General features: G+C 47.7%; 2 protein-coding genes across 4 annotated transcripts in view; one reads left to right on the top strand and one right to left on the bottom strand.

Annotated features, from left to right (window-relative positions):
• The first annotated feature begins 1,454 nt into the window (after positions 1-1,454).
• Positions 1,455-11,450, top strand: itgb1bp1 (integrin beta 1 binding protein 1). Of its 2 annotated transcripts, none has more exons than XM_088626573.1 (7): positions 1,455-1,996; positions 4,817-4,936; positions 5,911-5,989; positions 7,658-7,788; positions 8,965-9,057; positions 9,694-9,843; positions 10,804-11,450. In XM_088626573.1, the coding sequence occupies exons 2-7, from the start codon at positions 4,865-4,867 to the stop codon at positions 10,873-10,875; spliced, it is 597 nt and encodes a 198-aa protein (XP_088482699.1). In that variant the 5' UTR covers positions 1,455-1,996; positions 4,817-4,864; the 3' UTR covers positions 10,876-11,450. The 2 variants fall into 2 exon arrangements, with proteins under 2 accessions (XP_088482699.1, XP_088482698.1); XM_088626572.1 differs by having other exon boundaries at positions 1,460-1,910.
• Positions 11,451-13,978: 2,528 nt separating this feature from the next.
• The window catches only part of asap2a (ArfGAP with SH3 domain, ankyrin repeat and PH domain 2a), a 101,562-nt gene continuing 94,972 nt past the window's right edge, over positions 13,979-20,568 (bottom strand). For both annotated transcript variants that reach the window (XM_088626579.1, XM_088626580.1), the window contains exons 27-28: positions 18,468-18,587; positions 13,979-16,971 (exon numbers count right to left, since the gene is read on the bottom strand). In XM_088626579.1, coding sequence (XP_088482705.1) covers positions 16,897-16,971; positions 18,468-18,587 — 195 coding nt within the window. In that variant the 3' untranslated portion in view covers positions 13,979-16,896. The remainder of the gene's footprint in view (positions 16,972-18,467; positions 18,588-20,568) is intronic.

Genomic DNA, 20,568 nt, shown 5'->3' with positions numbered 1-20,568 from the left:
ACCGCAAAATATTCCTTGAAACATATTTTTCTATCTGGGACATAGAATCCAACGGTGATGGGTGTATTCACATCAAAATGTACATCCGTCCTCTCCTTACTCAACGCTCTCTGTTAAAGTAACATTTTTCTTAAAGTACTACTAATACTTAAACGTGATGTGTTCTGAAAACTCGAAGAATAGAATTTCAATAAGCCAGCTTTCAGTGAAGCATCAGCAGTTTTAATGAAAAGATTTCAGCTGCAATTGCAGGGTGGCAGGGTGACGCAGTGGTTAGGATTTCCGCATCCAGGGTGTATCCTGCCCTGCTCCCGTTACATGGCTGGCTGCAGAGAAGACCAACACGATACATTCTGGGAATGTCCTACACTGACAGACTAAAAGACCTGCACCTTTTTATTCTTAAATGGACGAGATTCTGAGAGGCCCTGATACAAGTATCCCAGCTTCTCGAAGGCTTCAACAAAGTCAACCCAGCAGATTTCTTCAGAATGAGCAGTGAAACATGAACCAGGGGACACAAGTGGAAACTACATGGAGGTGCATTTAAAACTGAGAACATGAGGCATAACTTTACGCAAAGAGTTGTGGGAGTCTAGAACAAACTACTCAGCCATGGTGTAGAAGCCACACACTAAATCATCTGGAATCTAGATCAAGTTGCTACTAACTACCAAACAAGCTAAATGGACTGAATGATCTCCCCTCATTTGTAATCTTTCTTATGTTAGACAACTAGTTGGTAATATATCAGTATTCAATCCTGCTAACAGTAACACGCTGATACACACAGACAACAACATATAGTAGAAGCTTAAACTTATCTTAAACAAATTTAAATTTGTAAAGAAAATTAAAATTAAAATTAAAATTAAAATTATCCGTTTAAACACCAGAAAATAAAAAATGGAAAGGCTGCAAATCAATTTCCTTGAATTCGAAGTGGTATTAGGCGCTCTGTGTTGTTGATTTTACAGATAGCTATTAAGTAATCCAAAAATCTGGGTAGATGGGAATTCTGAAGACCTGGAGCAGTTTAATTGTGATCACTTGCAGGCAGGATGTCAGGGCAGCAATGGGCCATGAAGGTCACTGTTGCTTCCTCACAAACGTTTGGACCCTGGGTTAGATCTGGTCTGGGTCACCTTATTGGGGGGAGTATGTATGTTCTCACAGCGTCCACCAGGCGGGCCTGGGTTCGATCCCTGACCTGGGGTGCTGTCTGTGCAGAGCGTAGTAGTAGGTTAATTGGCTCCTGGGGAAATTAGCCCTGGTGTGAGCGTATGTGCTCTGCTGTCGTACCCTGCCTTACGCCCCGCGACCCTCAGTTGGATAAAGCGGTGATTTAAAGTGTGACGCGATTCCCGCGAGTTTGTAGTAGCGGGAACACGCACTGAGAGACAGTGACGTGAATCAGGACCTGCGTTCCCACGCCATCATCTCTGGAGCTACTGTAAATGCCGTGCTAATTGTACCGGCCTCGCTGTCCATCCACCCTGTAATTCATCGGCCGTGCCAAAGAATAAAGCGCTCTTAGTTTCAATTTGAGAGCCTCGGGTTTGGACTCGTCCGTCTTACAACAAGCAACGAAGCGCGCCCTTCCAATTGTGACCGTCGCCATGGAGACATAAACACACTTCCTGCTGCCTGGCGTTTGCGCCACACGGCGCCGGGAATAGGAATGGGGTTTCACCACACAAACACAGCGCCGTGACGACCCGCGATTCGGGCCCGGTTCGCCGGGGGGGGTTGTGTGGGTCGCGTCTCCTTTAAGCGGTGTGGGTGGAGCCCAAAGGAAGTGACGTGTCTGCCCGAGCCTCGCCAAAAACACAGACCCGGAGACTACAAGCCTGGCTGAAATAACGCCCAGCCCCGTCGCGAACGGGCTCGTTAAACACGTATAAAACGAGGTATGAGTTGAACAGCTGCTTGAATTATCTCATCAGTCCGACCTGCCAGTTTTCTGATTTACGGTGAAGGGCTGTGCGGTTAAAAGGTGATTGGAAAGAAATGTCAATGAAACGAGGATGCGATGAGGGGGTTGTGGGTGGGGTGGAGAGTTTAGCCTGGCAACGGGTTTCCGTTACTTCAGCTGGGAGTTTTTTTAATTAACGATCTGAGGACGGTGGGTTGAGATTCTCAGTGAGCTCGACTCTCAGATACCCGCCTCCGTGTGTCATTCACCTGCTGTGCGTTTCTCACGCCGCGCTGGCTTCAAAGTTACATTGTAGGCAAGTTGTGCGAAAGTGGACTTGGCAGAGAGAGCGGTAGGATTATTTATGTCAGCCCGATTGCGAGGCTGTACAAAATTGCATCCCACTCAGTATGGCTCTTTTTACTTAAGGTGCTTCAGTTTGATGTTTGGGACCGTTTGTTCTCGTTTTCTTTCTCGTATCGGCAAGCTCAGCGGGAAGATCGAGACAGATGAGTGCACCTATATCATTGTCCCGAACTTCTTTTTCTTTTCTCTCTCACAAAGACTGTTTTAAAAGCCTGTCAGATGCAACAGAAAGGAAAAAAAAAAACTCGGCCTCACGCCTTTGCAGTTCAGAAATGTTAAGCGAATTCACACGAGTCAAACCTCCGAGCAGAGGAAACCGGAGAGTGACAGATGGAGACCGCAAAGCCTCAGGAGACCGTACAGACAGCTGCTGTAGGATTGTCAGTCGGGTCGTAGTGGCTGTAACCCCTGCAGAGACAGTAATAGGCAGTATGTTAATGGTTGAAGAACATGTAGAGACATTCCAGCATAGGAAACAGGAAATTCAAACGGCATCCGCATGCAGTAGGAGCTGTTTTCATTGAGAGGCAGGACAAGTCTTGCATATTGCCTCTAAATGGAAGACAAGTGGTGGTGTGAACAGTTGACTGTTACAATCGACTTTTTGCAAAGAGTCAGGATGAATTAGAAAAAAAAACCTCAAAATAGCATCAGTAAAGATTTTTTTAAAATGTAATAATAGTGTAGACTGTGAGTGTTCCCCAGGGACTGTTAAGCAGGTATTTCAGCTGTCAGGTGATTCGTGCTCAAATGTGAGTGGATGAGTTTTAAATTAGAAGCAGTGTGATAAACCATTACGTCCGACAGTGTCGGTTTATTCTTTATTTACTGGCTGGCAGCCCTAGTAGGATGTTCATTTTTGCAGACCCTAGCAGACATATGAGCTCTCAACGGAGACACATTTTTAGACTGTGTTTGTGTGCAGGGGCTCCTAGCCCTCCACAACCTTCAAATCCTTCCAGGGAGGCTGGGCAGTCTACACCTGGAGCTCAACAACAGAGACAGTGAGACAGACCAGGAGCCCTTTTCTAGTTTCTACAGTGCGCCTTTGACCACGGACTGACTAGGGCAGACGTCATACTCTAAGGGCCATTTGGTTTTTATTCCACCCGAGCTCTCAGTTACTTAGTGGGGCTAATTATTTAATTATCTTGCATAATGGTAATACTTCTGATATTGTAACTGTACTTGAATAAAGTGAATATTGTCATTAATCAACTGCAACAGATTTTATCAAAGAAAAACATATTCCCACATAGTAACGGGGACACTATGCTGTAAAAAAGGTGCTGTCCTTCAGATGAGACGTAAAACCGAGGTCCTGACTCTGTGTGCATTAAAAATCCCAGGGCGTTTCTCGAAAAGAGTAGGGGTGTTACCCCAGCGTGCTGGCCAGATTTCCCCCTGGCCTTTACCAGTCATGGCCTCCTAATAATCCCCATCCATGAACTGGCTTCGTCACTCTGCTCTCCTCCCCACTGAGAGCTGGTGTGTGGGGAGTGTTCTGTTGCACTATGGCTGCCGTCGCATCATCCAGGTGGGGCTGCACACTGGTGGTGGTGGAGGGGATCCCCATTACCTGTAAAGTGCGTTGAGTGGAGTGTCCAGAAAAGCCCTATATCAGTGTAAAGTATTAGTATTATTATTACCAGTTTTTATTATTATAACTGTCTTTGGACTGTGGGAGGAAACCAAAGCACCAGTCAGAAACGAGGACAAACACAGGAAGAATATACAAACTCCACACAGAGAACTCCCCAGGCAACTATGCTGCCCAAAACCTCCCAGGTCCAGGTACCGCAGGTCATGTCCTCTCAGGTACATAAGAAAATAAGTTCATTGTGTAATTATAATAATAATAAACTTTATTTAATATAGCGCCTTTAAAGGTGGCTTCTCAAAGAGCTTTACAGGTTGACAACAACAATAAATAAGAAGACTACAACAATAAATAAGAAGATTTCACAAGATAGGACACAATTGATAACATAAGGTTGGGACATCAGAGGACACAAGGCTCATCAGGAACTGAGTCTGACACTACCAGTCTGGGACAGTTATCATTTAGAAAACCTTATTCATACAGGTTTAACACCATCTGAGAGTTATGCGATTTATCTTCATGTTTTTGGAAATAATCTCCAAGTGAATGTCATAATTTCCAGACAAATCTAATAAAATAGCAGAGGTTCAGTAACCATAAAGATGTGCGTAATGCCTTTATTTCTTTTGAAACTGTGCAGCAGGATGATGAAGTACACTTCAGTGGTCAGGACTTTGTAGAATGTTTTATAACTGTGGGGGCTTGGAGTCCACGTTTACTTCAGTTTCCTCTTCTAGAACTCGTGCTCATTAATGCTTAGAGAAATACAGGTGTCCTCATACGCGTTAGGTCAGTGTGTGTCAGCATGATGAAGGCCCTCGGATATTTGCTTCACATTCAGGACGTGAAATGAAAGATAGGGGCAATCTGGACCTTGTCCCAGTAAAAGACGCGAGGCCGTTGGGCCTCTGCTGATTGTCTGTCCTGCGCAGGATTCTGCCCCCTGCTGGAGAGCTGAAGCGCTGGCGTCATGTTGAAGAATGTTCCGGAAAGTCAAGAAGCGTCACAGCAGCAGCAGCTCGCAGAGCAGTGAGATCAGCACCAAGAGCAAGGTGGGTGGGCCTCAACAGGGGAAGGGTGTTGCTGCTTAAGCACAGCCCTGCGCTGCAGGTGTGCCTGGAGACATTTATTATCGTTGCCGATGTCTGAATATTTTTCAGTGCATATGTCCTGGATCCTTAATCAATTAAAACATGACGCAGATGAGTAGTAAGATATCACGTCAGAAGGTTCCTGTGAAACTCTTACCTTCTCTACAGCTCCCGATCTAGACTTTGTAATCCTGCTAGTGGAGTTACAGGCATATGAACGTGTCGCCGTGCCGCCGTGTTTGGGACTGCCAGCAAATTTATCCAGCGGTGCAATGCAGTCTCAGGCTTGACAGCACCACAGGGAGGGCCACTGGCACTTCAGTAATCAGTTCATTTGGGTGGAGTGGTAAAAAAAGGAAACCTCTTCGTTTACTGTTCATTTGATCCAGAGGCTGAGTGAAAAAGAGTAAGCATGTAAGCGTTTTTAGCCAATGTCCTGTAATAACCTTAATGGACAAATATCTCGGACGGACTTTCTTGTATTGACTATTCTTTGTTCTCTAAATGTGAAGTAATGCTTTAGTTACACCAGTTTCTGTGCACAAACTGGCACAAGCTCAGTGATCAGACATTCTAGTTCTGATGTCCCCGCACAAGCGCACTGCGTGAGAGAAAACCAAGGCAGAGGTTCATTTTGAGGAGATGAGTCGACATGTTCACATGCCTGTAACTCCGCTAGCAGGATTACAAAGTCGTGATCGCAAGCTTCCCGCATTCCTGCCCTCTTGTGCGTTAGCCGGCCTCTCTTCCCACCCCTCGCTACTGAGCCCGTTCCAGATGGATTGTGGGGCTGGGCGTTCACAGGTGTGCCCGCGCTCGGCTCGACGAGGGAACAGCCCGTGGGCCACCGCAGGGGCGGAGCACACGAGCCCAGGGTACGCCAGCGGAGCAGGGGGCAGAAACAGCTGTGTCTCAGTGTCTGTCCCTGTGTTCAGTCTGTAGACTCCAGCCTGGGGGGGCTCTCCAGATCCAGCACGGTCGCCAGTCTCGACACCGACTCCACCAAGAGCTCGGGTAAGTCCCGCCAGTGACACACCACCAGCAGGCCCTTTAAGATGCAGAAAAGGCTTGTGGCCCCTTCATGTTCTGGCCTACGATCCTTCAAGCATGCTGTAAACCTGTGATATATGTATTTATAAGGTTTACAGTCAGTTCCTTGGAGAACTAGCTGACCTATTCCTGTCTGGCTCAGGGATGAGAAACTGTATTCCACTTCTAGTTAGACACTAGTTAGTCCTTGCAGTGCAAAATCAGAACTTAAATATACAAGCAATGTGTGAATGGATACATATTTATATGACATCTACTGCTAAATCAAGAAATTGCTAGTTGCTATTCATTATCTGTACAGTCAGGTATTTTTTCTAGGGTAGCACATTGGCGCAGTAGTTAGCATTGCTGCCTCACAGCACTGGGGTCCTGGGTTGAATCACTGGGGTGCTAATGTGTGTGGAGTTGGTGCATTCTCCCCGTGTTCATACGGGTTTCCTCTGTGTGCTCCAGTTTCCTCCCACAGTCCAAAGACATACCGGAAGGCTTCTGGGAATGTTGGAACTGGTATGTGTGTCTGTGTGTGTTGTACAATGGACTGGCGTCCCATCCAGGGTGCGCCCTGCCTTGTGCCCGTTGCTTGCTGGGATAGGCTTCAGCTCCTTAAAGTGGTTAGAAAATGGAAGGATTTTTTTAACCAATAATTCAATCGCCCCCCACTCAAGACATCAATATAGTTTTGCATTAAGCCATGCAGTACATAATCATTGAACAGTTATTGCATTGTATTACTTCAGTCATTTCAGTTAGTCTTCTCATCACAGAGAATTTAATTAGCAGAGAAATGCCATAGATATATATATATATTATTTTTGTTTATTTGTTAGTCCTTTTTTCTCAAACCAATTAAAAATAACATTTCCTTGAAAATAGAATCTTAGCAGATGCAATTTTATAAGAAGGATGTAATTATTTGGAAAATGTTAGAAGAGATATCTTGTTTCTGTTGATCCCCAAACAATAGTTCAGATAAATCAGACATAATGCTGGTCTCTTTCATGATTGAGGTTTAAGTGTGGAGATTTGTCCCTGTTGGGGTAGCACAGTGTGTGTTAGTTAACATCCCTCACAGTGCTGGGGGCCTGGGTTCAATTCCTGGGGTGCCATCTGTGTGGAGTTTGTATGTTCTACCTTTGTTTGCATGGATTTGCTCCAGGTGCTCCGTGCTCCTCACACAGTCCAGACATGCTGGTAGGTTAATTGGCTTCTGAGAAACTCGACCCTGGTGTCAGCCTGAGAGTGCTTGTGTTTGAGTCTGTGTGTGCCCTGCGACTGGCGGCCCATTCAAGGTGTGTCCTTGCCTTGTGCCTGCTGCTTGTCAGGGTAGGCTCTGGCTCCCTTGTGACTGTATTGGAAAAAGTGGTTAGAAAATGGATGGATAGAAACATCTATCTGCATTCACAGAACTGGTAACGACACACTAATTTCTCTTTGCCTTTCCTTGTCCATCTGGGTAAGAGTTCGTCTTGGATTTTTCTTCAAAATGCCTTCAGAGAAATTCCCCCGCCGTTTCTTTTGTGTGAATCTCATTCTCATATTTCGGATTTACACGAAGCAAGGAAACACGGGAACAGAATTTAACCAACAAACAAGAACAAAAGTACCAAACGGAAGCACTTGTTGTATTTTCAGGTAACAGCACCTCAGACGCCTGCGCTGAATTCCGGGTGAAGTATGTTGGTGCGATAGAGAGACTGCAGTTCGAGATGTGCAGGACTCTGCAGGAGCCTCTGGAGTTGATAAACTATATTGATGTGGCACAGGTAAGAGCCTGGCGGAGCTGGCTCACTGTGGTGATCTACATGATCTCTGGGGTACCCTGGGTGGGCGCGGAAGTCATAAAGATATAGGCCAGGGACTGTTCACTTGAGGTGCTCTTCCTGCTATGAAAAAGACAAACATTTAACCAGTATCAAAAAAATAGTTTCTCCAGGGAACCCTCTACTGACAGTTTAAGAAATGTTAGCCTAAGATAAATCCAAATTGTGTAACAGCATGCAGGCGAGAATACCAAACACCACAAAGGCTAGACCAAGACGATTTTTACTCCCAGTCCTGGAGGGTTATCATGGCTAACTTGTCACACTCAAGTGTGGAAAAAGACCTGGAAGGAGTGGAAATATAGATCTCGTAACTGCATATACAGTATCATTCAGATGAAGTCAATAAGAGTCTGGAGTGGAATGAAAACCAGGAACAGACATGAGTATCGGGGCCAAAAGTACCTCAAGCTTCTCCCCTGACTGCTGTGATGGACAGCTCTGACTCCTTTTAAACCTGAGCCGAGTCAGGGCCTCCATGACACAACGTGGAGGAACAACAAAGAAGAAGGATTGTTCTGGATCCACAAGACACAAAGCACATACAGAGTACCACAACTAGTACCGCAGCAAATTGTACAACACCAGTCCACAATAACACAGTGAGATCCTGACTTAAAAATATCTTGTGAGCAAGTGAGTAGAGATGATGAAAGACCTCCTCTGGGGTCATACAAGGAGGGAAAAGCACAGGCCATCCCACCTTTTTTTTGTGTTTTCACCGTTCGTTGATCTGGCTTAAAAGGAACAGTGACAAAAAAAAATCCTTAAGCAGGGTTTCCCACAGGAAGAAGCTTAGGCCTGGTGGTGAGACTGTGATTACGTACCATCGTGGCCGCTGGCTGGCAGACGATGCAGCGTATCGCCACGAAACGGTATTTCCACACGGATTCGTGTGTACATTTGGTCGGCGTCCCCGCCTGGCCTGTTTACAACTGCCGGAAACCCCTGCTAAAAGAATCCAGAGGCAGCCAGTGAAAAACGAGGGGGACCAAGAGTGAGATCACCACACCATCACCACAGTGGAACAGACAGTCCCTCCCCGAGAGGATCACAGGTGCCTGTTTCCTCTGCCCCCCCCCCCAAAAAGTCATTCATTTTTTTTCTTCTCCCTCAAAGCAAGACGGAAAGCTGCCCTTCGTGCCTGCGGATGAAGAGCTCGTCCTCGGCGTGTCGAAGAACGGCGTGAAAGTCTCCTCTGTGGATCAGTGTGTAAGCTGTTCGCCCTGTTGGCCTTCGGGACAGCACGTCACCACGCCCACGCCGCGCCAGCTCTTCGGCACCAGTCCTCAACCGGGGCTTTGCCGGAGATCCGAAGGGCGTGGTTGTTTGAGTGATCCTATCACCTACCAGCTGGAATGCTGCCTCTTCACGGCTTACGCTGGCTACGCATTCCTGTCATTTTGTTTTTCCGTTATGTGCTACAAAACGCACGGTTTCTGTTTCACGCGAAACGTGTCACGCTAACAGATAACGGGCTGCTCAAGCAGCAAACGACGTTTCCAAGAAATGGCCGGGGCAATCGACCGCAGGGAAGCCCGTGGTCTTCTATGTGTGCTGTTCAGTGAGCTCAGGTGAAAACGATTGCTGTCCTGAGAAAGTGGCGGAACTGGTGCGGGCGTTTGCAGAAACGTGCCGTTGGGCACTTTCAGACAGACAAGCCCACTGGGGGAGGAGGAGGGCTCCAGGGTTTTTTTTGGGGGGGGAGGATGGGATGCAGTCACGATGCACTCAGCAGTCAGCAGCCCTGTCTGTATTAGCGGAGTCCCGCAGGTGGCGCAGCAGTTCTGTAGGGATAGCAGGCGCGCGGCTCTCGCGGAGCGCTTCACCGCTGCCCTTGCCCCGCAGGACGTGCTGCACCGCCACCCCTTGTACCTGATCGTGCGCATGCTGTGCTACGATGACGGGCTGGGCGCGGGCAGAAACCTCCTGGCCCTGAAGACGACGGACCCCGAGCAGGAGCAGTGCAGTATCTGGGTGTACCAGTGCAACAGCTCGGTGAGTCTCTCCCTCGGGGGGGCCTGGGAAAGCCAAGGTTGCTGCCGGAAGAGGTGCTAGTGGGGGCCAGTAGGGGGCGCTCACCCTGTAAAGGATTTTCATGAGGCCTTCTAGAAGCCTGACTCTCGGAGGAAGACTCCAAGCTCGGGGTAGCTGCCTCTTAACATGACCACAGTCCCGTACATCTGAAAAGGGAACCTGAACAGTAGGCCTTAGGATCTGAGACAGACCACAGCTTTGCCAGTTTGGTCAAATTAACTGGTTTAAAATTGGAATATTTCTTTTAAATTTAACTCTTCAGCTTTCCCCAGCCGGAAGAGCGCAGAGTTTGCATACATGGCTTTACTGCCATCAAGACTGGAAGATGCCCACCTTGCGCTGACCAGGCAACAAGCCTGAATCCTGCACAGGGACCTCTGCTGTGTGCTATCTGGAGGACACCCCCCCAGCAAACCAAGCAGCTTGCTGCCTGTCTTTGCTTTAGTGTCCTCCAGGCTGCCGGACCCCCGTTGTGGGACACAGGCAGGCTCACACTGTGAGGCCCCCTCATTGTTTGGGAAGAGGGGTAAAAAATACTTTAATGTAAAGAATGGCATGATGGGAAGATGAAGGCCACCATTTTGAAACTCCTAAGGAAGGGTAGATTCGGCTGGGACGTTTCTTCACAGCCGTGGGCTTTAGCCGAGAATCACAGTATGTGGTAAATGCTCCAGATTCGACTCAAGTGGGGAAACAGAGCCAGAGGGTTCAAGTGGAGGAGCACGCACCCTGGGCTGAGGTGAGGCCCCCCTGTGAGGTGAGGCCCAGGCCAAATGGCCCCGCTGGCCCCCCTCTCGGAGGGCCTGGACACAGGAGGGGCTACAGCACTCTTTCAACACTGCAGCCCCGGCTAAGACCGGCTGTTTGATCTTCAGTTGGTCTTCTGCGTGCGAGTCGGGGTCCTTTGGTTTATCTTCACAGGAACAGGCCCAAGCCATCTGCAAGGTGCTGTCCGGGGCCTTCGACGCCGTCCTCGCTTCGGGGAAGTCCTGAAGCTCGTACGAAGGGGGCCGGCCGGCCCTCGGGAGGGGACGCTGGCCGCGGCGCGGGAGTTTGTCCACGCCCTCCGCCCTGCGGCTGAGCGGAGCCACGCTGCGTCTGTACGAACTTTGAGCGAAGCTAATTTAAACTTATTTAATGTAAAGTACCAAACCTCAAGGCACGATTCTCGGTGAGAGCTCAGGCGTCAGGGGTGCCCTCCTCTGCTAAGCCACATGAAGAAACCGTTTTTATCATAACGGCCCTCATAGGAGGCTCCTGGCGCTCTTGAGTGGAAGGTGCCAGGTCTGGGGCACGCTGCCCAGGCTTGGCCATGTGGTCCGGATTTGAAGCACAAAGCCACTGTGATCATGAAGATGCTGTAATTGTGTATTTTTTTTGGTTTGTTATCTGAATGCTGGCATTTTTTTTTGCTACACATTTTTTTGTTACCTAGAAACAACCCCGAAAGGTATTTATATCAAACCGTTTTCTCTCCAGGCTCCGTCGGCAGTGTTTTGTTTTTGTTTCCCCAGCCATTTGTGATGCGTGTTAATACGGTACAGTAAAGAGTGAGATGTTGCAGCTGACCGGAAGCTCTTTTCTTGTCTGATCCATGGTGGCGTTCTGTGTCCAGTTTAGTACAATTAAAATTAGAGAAAAGAAGAAAGCTGTCAAGCGAGAGAAGGCCATTTTGCCCCTCTAACCCCGTTAGTAGCAAATTGAACTCAAGATCTCATCGATATCCTCTTCCAACAGCAGGGCTGGGTAGCCTGTTCCACACTCCCACCACTGTTTGGATAAAGAAGTGTCTACTGCTCTTAGTGTTTATTGACTTCCACACTGTTTACACTTGTGCCCTCTGACTTGTGGAACAGCACAGATAACATTCTTTTTGACCTACAGAAGCTGTCTCCTGAGGACTATGATATCAACACCATGTTGCCGAGCTGTTTTCACCTTCGCTTTAGCAGAGAAACATTGCAATCGTTTTAAAACCTGGTGTTTCAGCAAAGGTTTAGCTACCCATGTTACCCTCTGAGAAGAAAAATGTCTGGTGGTGAAGTCAGAATAAATTAACAATATATCAGATGCCAGAAATTATTAGTTTGTAATTTATATAATTGCTGGATTATTATTGTTAATTTATTCAGCGGACGCTTTTGGCCACAGTGACTTATTTGTGACTAGTGATACAGCTAGGGATTTTACTGGAGCCGTCTGACTGTGGTACCTCACTCAAGGCTACAACAGCAGTGCTCCACCTGAGATTTTTAACACAACCTTTATGATACCGAGCCCTAACCACTCCCGTCAAATTCGGCTGTGAATTTTACTTAATTTAAAAGTCACTTACCAAATTTAAATCATTTTTTCAAAATGGTATTAGCTTTAATTCAAATACTTTAGTATTTACCATGCTGACATCATATTTTAAATAAATGATATAACCAGCAGCCACATCACCCTGCAACTCACAACTGGCAGCCCACTGAAGCTCAGCAGGTGTGAGCCTGGTCAGTACCTGGATGGGAGACTCCTGGGAAAAACTAAGGTTGCTGCTGGAAGAGGTGTTAGTGGGGCCAGCAGGGGGTGCTCACCCTGCGGCTCATGTGGGTCCTAATGCCCCAGTATAGTGACGGGGGACACTATACTGTAAACAGGCGCCGTCCTTCGGATGAGACGTAAAACCAAGGTCCTGACTCTCTGTGGTCATTCAAAATCCCAGGGCGTTTCTCGAAAAGAGTAGAGAAGTAACCCCGGCCCTTACCAATCATGGCCCCCTAATAATCCCCATCTAAGAATTGGCTACATTACTCTGCTCTCCTCCCCACTGATAGCTGATGTGTGGTGAGCGTTCTGGCGCACTATGGCTGCTGTCGCATCATCCAGGTGGATGCTGCACATTGGTGGTGGCGGAGGGGAGTCCCCATTACCTGTAAAGCGCTTTGAGTGGAGTCTCCAGAAAAGTGCTATATAAGTGTAAGCAATTATTATTATTAACCCGGTTCTAGTAATAGAACCGGGTTAGGGGTCCATTACTAGTTTAAATCTAGTAATGGACCCCTAATGCCTTCAGATCAGTGGTCAGATGTTCACCCCTCTGATCACAACATAGTACTGAACATGCAGCAAAGCATCTGCTTGTTCACCTGAACACCGCTGTTTCACATACAGCATAGAGTAGACCAACGCAGCCCTTTTGTCCTAATTTTCCATCGATACCAGTGCAGATCTGCTCACAGTCCATTCTCACCACTGCCCAGCAGAGGGCGCTTTTGAACCATTTTCTCCTACATTTCAGAATAGCCACTGGCAGGCTCTCCGTGTTAACTAGAACTCGGAGCAACATAAGTTGCCGGTGCCAGAAGGGTGCCGTTTTCCTTGAATTATTTAAGGTTCATGGAAGGTCTGGCTGTAATGTTAACCAAAACAATGGTTTTGTGCACATTTAATGATTTCTCTTGCACTGCCCACACACTCTGAGAGACACGATGGCACAGCAGTTGGCATCGCTGCCTCGCAGTGCCGGGGCCCTGGGCTTTACTTTTCTATGTGCTCCCTGTGTTTGCATGGGTTTCCTCCCACAAAGATACTGGTAAATTAAGTTGTTTGTGGGAGAAGTGGCTCTGGTGCGAGTGTCTCCGTGTCTGTGTGTGCCCTGGGGTGGTGTGGCGTCCTGACCAGGGTGTACCCTGCCATGTGCCCCACTGCTTGCTGGGATAGGCTCTGGCTCCCCCACGACCCTGGACTGAAGCAGCAGTTAGAAAATGAATGGATGGACAACACAATTTACAAAAGCAGGAAACACACTTGAGTCTGCAAGTGGGATGCATGTCATATGTTAGGAGAATATCTCACCTGGGTCTATCAAAACAGTGCTTCCTGCAGTAACATGAAACAAGAATCCTTGTAGAAAAAGCCTAGTCTTGAGTTTCTATTAAAGATCAAATAACTGGCAAAAAGCAATACTGAATTTGTCACATTTCAGCATGAGAATAGACGTCTGGGTAACTGATACCGTTGTTAAAAAAAAACCTTCATACCAGCATTCAAAGTTAAAAACATAACTTTTTAAAAGCTGTCATGACAATAATGAAAGCAGAGGCCTTACTGATTCTTTGATATGAATAGTATTTTATTTAGTCCAGTTAGTTTCCCATGTATTTGAACAATCTCATTCATTTCGAAGCAGTCTCAGTGATCTAACGTGAACATGAACTCATGCATCCACTGCTCTCAGACCGTTCGATCTGCCTTGCCACACCAACACTGGCTACTTTTCTGCAATCGTCTCTCATCAGGAAGAGCCAAGCTTAGCTCTCCGGGACACACCAACAGTGGCAAACCCGTGTCGATATATTTACAGTAATAGATTCCATTTCCAGTGAGTAAACGGATCAAATGGGAATAGTGTGGCACGTACATACTGCAGGTTATTACACATGCGTGTTTTAATTTCAGGTCGCTGCAGTCCATATGAGATCAAGGGGATAGTTCATGGAGGATAAAATGTTATTCTATATATATACAGTTGCTCTGCAACCAAAATCAAATTAATTACATTCAATGCTCTTTAACAACAGCCTCAAAATATTTACCTGTATCTCAAGTGGCCACCGGTAGAATTAAAACAGCGCCTAACAGATTTCGTGGGATATCATTTTAGCTGTCTGCGTTGGCGTCACTCATGACCATTTTCTGTACCGCCTGAGGGCCAGAAAGATCCCGCAGGCCCTCGGGGATCTAAAAGGAGGGGGATATTCAGGGTAGGCGTCCTGTGAAGCTCTCGCAGAGTGGATCCAAACTCGCCCCTTCCTGAGAGCGGTGTCCCGTGCCGCGCTTGCTCACCAGGCAGGAGGCCCCCAAGGCAGACTGGCCCTTTCCTCCCGGCCACACGGCCACAGGTAGTTCTTTGGGGTTTAACCGGTGGACCTGTGCGACGCTGGAGAAGACGGGGATGGAGGGCGGTTTGTCGTTCTGCACTACATCAACTGAAAGTGGTTTAGCACAAAAAATAAAGTCCTTTGGGCTTGGAAAACTGGGCCACTATTTTATCACGGCAGAACCGTGTGCGAGAAATGGGTTAACTTGGGATTCTTCACCACCGCTGGTTCTGCAACGATGGGCGCGTTTGCCACTTTTGACACGCATGCAAAGCTCCGAGCTTACATGCCAGAGGATATTTAGCATGTTTGCTCCAGGAGGACTTTTCTTCAAGGTGTCAAAGACGTCTTGCCAAGTGGAGGGCACAAAACAACGGACCCAAATCAGCTTTCCAGTGCACTGCACATGTAGGAGACTGCTTCGTGTGACTTGTTTGTCCCTCTTTAGGACGGCTGCAATGGCAACAGCTGTGCTTTCAGTGAGCCATTCTCCAGCATCTTAGTCACATGTCACCGTGTTGTCAAATCTGTGTGGATCTCACCTGCTCAGAAGACAGTCAACGAATCACAATCTGAAAGATACAAAAGGACTTCCTGTCGACTGGGGAAAAGAAACAATAAGCCGAGGAAAAAGCACGATTTGCCTCCTAGGAGGTGACCAAAAATTCAACATCGCTGTAAGAGGGAAGCAAGCTGATTTGAAAGGAATGTAAAATGTTCGGGATCTCCCGCCGAGAGCCACTGGTTCTTTGTAGTAAATAAAGGACTGACCTTGTTGGTTTTTTTTAAATCAACCTAGAGCCGAGTTCCAGTTTGAAAAGAAAACGTTCATGTTGTCTGGGTGCAGGATGTGTGAACAACAGAACTGTCCAGATAATTGCCCAGCTGTGTTAGATGATGCCGAACAGGAAGCCGGAGCGCTGGTCTGGCCCGCGGATGAGATGGGGAAAGTGAGCAGCTGCCTTAGTGCCCTTCGTACTGCCATGTTCAAGCTGGCTGGCTCCCGCACTGTGTCAGAACTCTTCTGGTAGCGACGTTCAATTCTTCCAAGACCCCAGTCAGATAATTTAAGTGCCGTAGTGTTTTCTTATAATGTAGAACTGGTATAACACCATCTGATTTTTTTTTTAAATTTAACAGCGGTGTTTTTTTCAGCATTCAACCTTGGCACCCATGCTCAGCGAGCTCCTTCATGCTCAGTGTCTCCACTAAATTCAGGAACGGCAGAGCACTGTAGCGAATCCAAAGGTGGGACATTTCTCTAACTGGTAGACATACACACACACACACAACGTGACAGGCCGGGATCCTGGAGGTGGGGCTTAAAAACAGCTGTGAATTGTACATTTAAAAAAGGCCATTTGTTATTTAAGGAGTAGTTTAGACCAAAGACCAGGAGTTTTCTTAGTTTTCCAGGTCTCCACTTTCACATCTCAGTTGTGTGCCAGAGCAGAACTACATTTCATAGACTGGCCCTCTGTCAACTCAAAAAGATTCCTTCCAAATGAAGACATTGGAGTTCAAGCAGAAGACCTCCATTTGTGTGCCGTCTACGTCCAGGACATTTGTGGTTTAGCACCATTAGAAACAGACAATGACTTATCAGCACTTTTCAGCGTATGGTCCTATACAGCTTAATGTCGTTTGCCTCGGTACAAAAAGGTTTTTTGCTAATTTTCTTCAAATCATGCAACAAATACAACATTAAGAAAGCCTACACTTATTTGAAGTCAAGGTGGGGGGAAAAGTAACACTTGCACTAAAGTATTTCTGTAAAATAATCAAATGTATTCTAAAACAAGAGCTTGACCTTGTCTTCAGCTGGATGTCCTTGCCGATTCGATTCCCGTTTCGTTTGCGGACCGCAATAGTACTAACCCAGGTGAAAAAGTGCATTTATTGTGAGATTTGCTCAATAGTCAATGTAAGATCGTTCACCCATCTAGCAACGCTCCCCCCCGGAACTCCCGCCACAGTCCGCGAGAGTGACGTCACAGTGGAGCGGCGCGCGCCAGCACTCCGGAGCCGGAGCACGAGCTCCTGCGAGGGCAGGTCCTGGCCCAGCAGCCCCGGTGCCGGCGCGGGTCCAGCGGGCGGGAGATGGCGGGCGCTGGGACAGTCTCTCCGGGCCCTCGCCCCCGCAGGCCCGTCAGTCCACGATGAAGTGTACGAACGTCACGGGGAAAGCGCCCCGCCTCTTGGGCTCGCCTTCGATGTGGCCCAGCTGTTCGGAACGACAAGGGGGGGAAGAGGGAGATCAGCTGTGGCAGTCGGAGAAAAGAGTGGGTTTGCAACCTGGTGTGTGACCTGGTGTTTGACCTCATAAAATCATGAGTAGGGGTGTTACCCCGGTGTCCTGGCTAAATTTCCCCCTGGCCTTTACCAATCATGGCCTCCTTATAATCCCCATCTCTGAACTGGCTTCATCACTCTGCTCTCCTCCCCACTGAGAGCTGGTGTGTAGGGAGAGTACTGGTGCACTATGGCTGCTGTCACATCATCCAGGTGGGGCTGCACACTGGTGGTGGTGGAGGGGGGGGGGGGGGGTCCCCATTACCTGTACAGAACTTTGAGTGGAGTGTCCAGAAAAGCGCTATTTAAGTGTACGGAATTATTACTTTATTATTCAATTGGTGCCCTCTTGAGGGAATGGAGGCACAGCCTAGGAAACAGCCTTGAACCTTCAGCTCTTTAAACAGGCGAGAGGGAGACATCATTATCCAAGAAATCTGTCACCGGACTCTACAGCTCCACATCTTCCTCACTCACTTCACAAACCTCCATATCTTTTCTCACACAATCTATCCATCTCTTTCTAGGCCTGCCTCTTCCCCTATGGGAATGGTGTCACACCATTGGAAGTATTTTAACATACCGTCTCGGTTGTTGGTGTGGCAACAACAGTACCCTTCATTTTAACAGGCTGGGAAAATTAGTGAGGATAAGCAATGAAATCAACCAAATGTCTTCTACAGAGTGTTGAAATGAAGACTAAGAGCATTATGGAGTGTGTGTCTCACCCCCTCCATTGTGAATCTACACTGTTCCCATCTGGGAGATGCCTCAGTGTTCTCAAGAAATCTTTCATCCCCTCTGCAGTCTCGCTCTCAGAATGTAAAGTCACCTAAGACACTGCTGTACCACTCTGCCTTAAAACAAATTTCCCCTTGGGGATCACGAAGCTTGAATGGAATAACCTGCATATAACAGCATCAATAGAGTGTTAATAACATACTAGTAACTGGTCTATATAAAAACTAGTTACGTGCTAAATCACAAAACGTTGTTCTCATTCATGTTTGACCTTAGTTTGGTGTAACAGCAGTCCAGCACAAGAGGCCATGGTGGAACTCGAAACTTGAAAAGAACCATAACATACTGTACGTAATGAGCTCAGTAGTATTAAACAAGATCACAGGGGGGAAATGAGTATTGGAAGAGGAATGGTAACTCAAAACAAGAGGGCTTGGAATCGTATCCGATGAACTTCCTTTGAGAATAAGGAGCGACGCACGGTCAATGTTTTGCGCTCGCAGATTTTGAAAAAGACTTCAGGGAAAAACGTGTCGCGGCTGGTCCCACTCGGAAAACGCATCCCGCACAGGAAGGAAGGAGGGAAGGCGGAAAGAGTGCCGGGACTCCAGGCCCTCGGACGAGCTGCGTTTCTTCCCACCGGCTTCCAGGGCCAGCCTGCCTCCCGATCCGCACCGGCGCACTTACCCACCACTCCTGGTCTTCCTCTCCGTCAACCACGATCACCTCCCCCTCCGAGAACGTCAGCTCGTCGGGGTTGTCAGCGACACAGTTATAAATAGCTTTCACCCTCTTGGGCTTGTGTTTCTGGGGGAGGAGAGAGAGAGAGACCAATACAATTCAGGCCCTGTCTTACGATCTCTTTTTCCCCAGCTTCACTCTCTTCTCCTCTTCCCTGGTTTCGAAAGGCAAACAGTTGGGCTGAACAGGAGTTTCACAGTCCTGAGGCCCTTTTGTCACAAGTTACGAAAAATCATTACAATGCCGGTCTTCGGATAAACTGTCTTTACAAACCTAGAACTGTTTCAATGACAATTAAAAACTCACTAAAATGAACAGCAGGTCAAATGCTGGAAAAAAGCACCTGGACAACTGCTTTTGCCTCCATTTTAACATTTATTTAAAAAATATGAATCGCCAATTACATTTTGTTATACCCACCAGATTGGGAATAGCCAATTACTTGCGTTTCACATCTTGGCTCGTGGTCACAAACACTGCATCCGCACACGGGGGAGAACGAGGAGGTGTGGGCAGACTCCTCTGACTCTCCTGCCTTCGAGCGTCTCGTCTATTAACACACCACAGGCCACATGGCCCCGTACAGTGCCGACTGGAGGAGAGGCGCGTCCCTCGCTCACAGCAACGCAGGCGGTGTATGCGCCTAGCAGGCTGAGAACCTATTGGGGTTTGACTAATCGCTCCAGACCCTTGGCGGCACTGAACCATGTTTGCGTCTCTGCCTGGGGAATCCAGGTCACAGACATGACCCAGGCTCGGACCCCTGACCATGGAATTCACCCTGCTCCTGCGTGAGCACAGCTGAGCTGCCCTGGAGGCCCTTTCTCTGACTTTGCGTTCATTGAACGCTGACCCAATTTTGGGATCGCCAGTCAGCTCCAGAGGAGGCAGCTCCGTCTCCCGTCTCACATGGAGATTAGGGACTGGCTCCTCCACCACGCCAATCCTCCTTCATCGTGCTGAAGCCCCGACAGGAGAGCAAGCCGACTGGACAAGCAGTACACCTCATGGACATCAATGCAAGCTTGCAGGTGCCTTAGTAAGGTTGCAGCAGTTGCCTTTTTGACAAGATGAGGCAAAAGGGAGGACAGCACTATGGAGGAGCGATTTTAAAACCGAGAACAGGTGGTGCCTTTTCTTTGTTTTTACACAAAGCTGTGGGAGACTGGAACAAGAAATGGCAGGGTGAGAATCCTGGATCAATTACCTGCTAACAAGCAAGTGAGTGAAACTGGCCGAATGGCCTTCCCTTGTTTGCAAACTTTCCTGCAAAAGCGGAGATGTACCTGGAAAGACCCCAAGATGTCCCTTGTCATCGCCCACCTTCCCCAGTGGAGCTCCGTCAATGACCTGCTGGAAGTTACTGAATCCTGGGCTAGCTAATGACACGAGTGACGTCAGAGCCAGTGGGATCAACCCGCGCTCCCGGAAAATACCTTTCCGATTGTGCCTCTTGGGAACCATACTTTACACAAATCTGTCGTGTCAGCAGGGGTACCAGGTAACTAGGGGTGGCCTGCTTACATTTCAGTGAAGATCAAGAGGTAAAATGTGTGGTAGGTCAGGGCTATCTATCCAGTGTGTCTGCAAGTTTCCATTCCAACTGTGCTGTTTATTGAAGGAATGGGACCAATTTAATCATTTCTCTGAGCTCTGTGGGCGCTGGTGCTTTAAAGAGACTCTGGAAACCAGCAGATACATGACTTTTCACATGGTCCTGCAGTAAGTCATCATTATAAGATCTGCACAACTGCATTTTGTGCGGTTAATTTCTTTAACATGGTTTCAAGTATCTAGTATCGGCAGTCCCATGCTAAAACACCATAAAGCCCTCAAAAGATCATAATTATATGGGAAATGTTTTTCTTCTGCACATCATAAACTCTTCTGTTCTTCAAGAGTATGGGAAGGAAATTAAAACTGCTTTAGGGTTACAATGTCTCCATACAAATCTCATAAAAAAATGGATTCTAGGTCTGAAATGAAATTGAAAATTAACTTCCACCCACATGCTAGCAAGGAAAGTGAACAAAGACACATTAGTCGT

The sequence above is a fragment of the Lepisosteus platostomus genome, chromosome 3 (assembly GCF_059453375.1).
Source record: "Lepisosteus platostomus isolate fLepPlt1 chromosome 3, fLepPlt1.hap1, whole genome shotgun sequence".
Classification (NCBI taxonomy): Eukaryota; Metazoa; Chordata; class Actinopteri; order Semionotiformes; family Lepisosteidae; genus Lepisosteus; species Lepisosteus platostomus.
This window is presented reverse-complemented; position numbering and strand designations above follow the sequence as displayed.

Excerpts from the sequence above, each read along its gene's own strand:
- itgb1bp1 (XM_088626573.1), top strand. The coding sequence starts at position 4,865 with ATGTTCCGGAAAGTCAAGAAGCGTCACAGCAGCAGCAGCTCGCAGAGC. Across the intron at positions 4,937-5,910 it reads AGATCAGCACCAAGAGCAAG|TCTGTAGACTCCAGCCTGGG; the intron begins GTGGGTGGGCCT and ends CCCTGTGTTCAG. Across the intron at positions 9,844-10,803 it reads TGTACCAGTGCAACAGCTCG|GAACAGGCCCAAGCCATCTG; the intron begins GTGAGTCTCTCC and ends TTATCTTCACAG.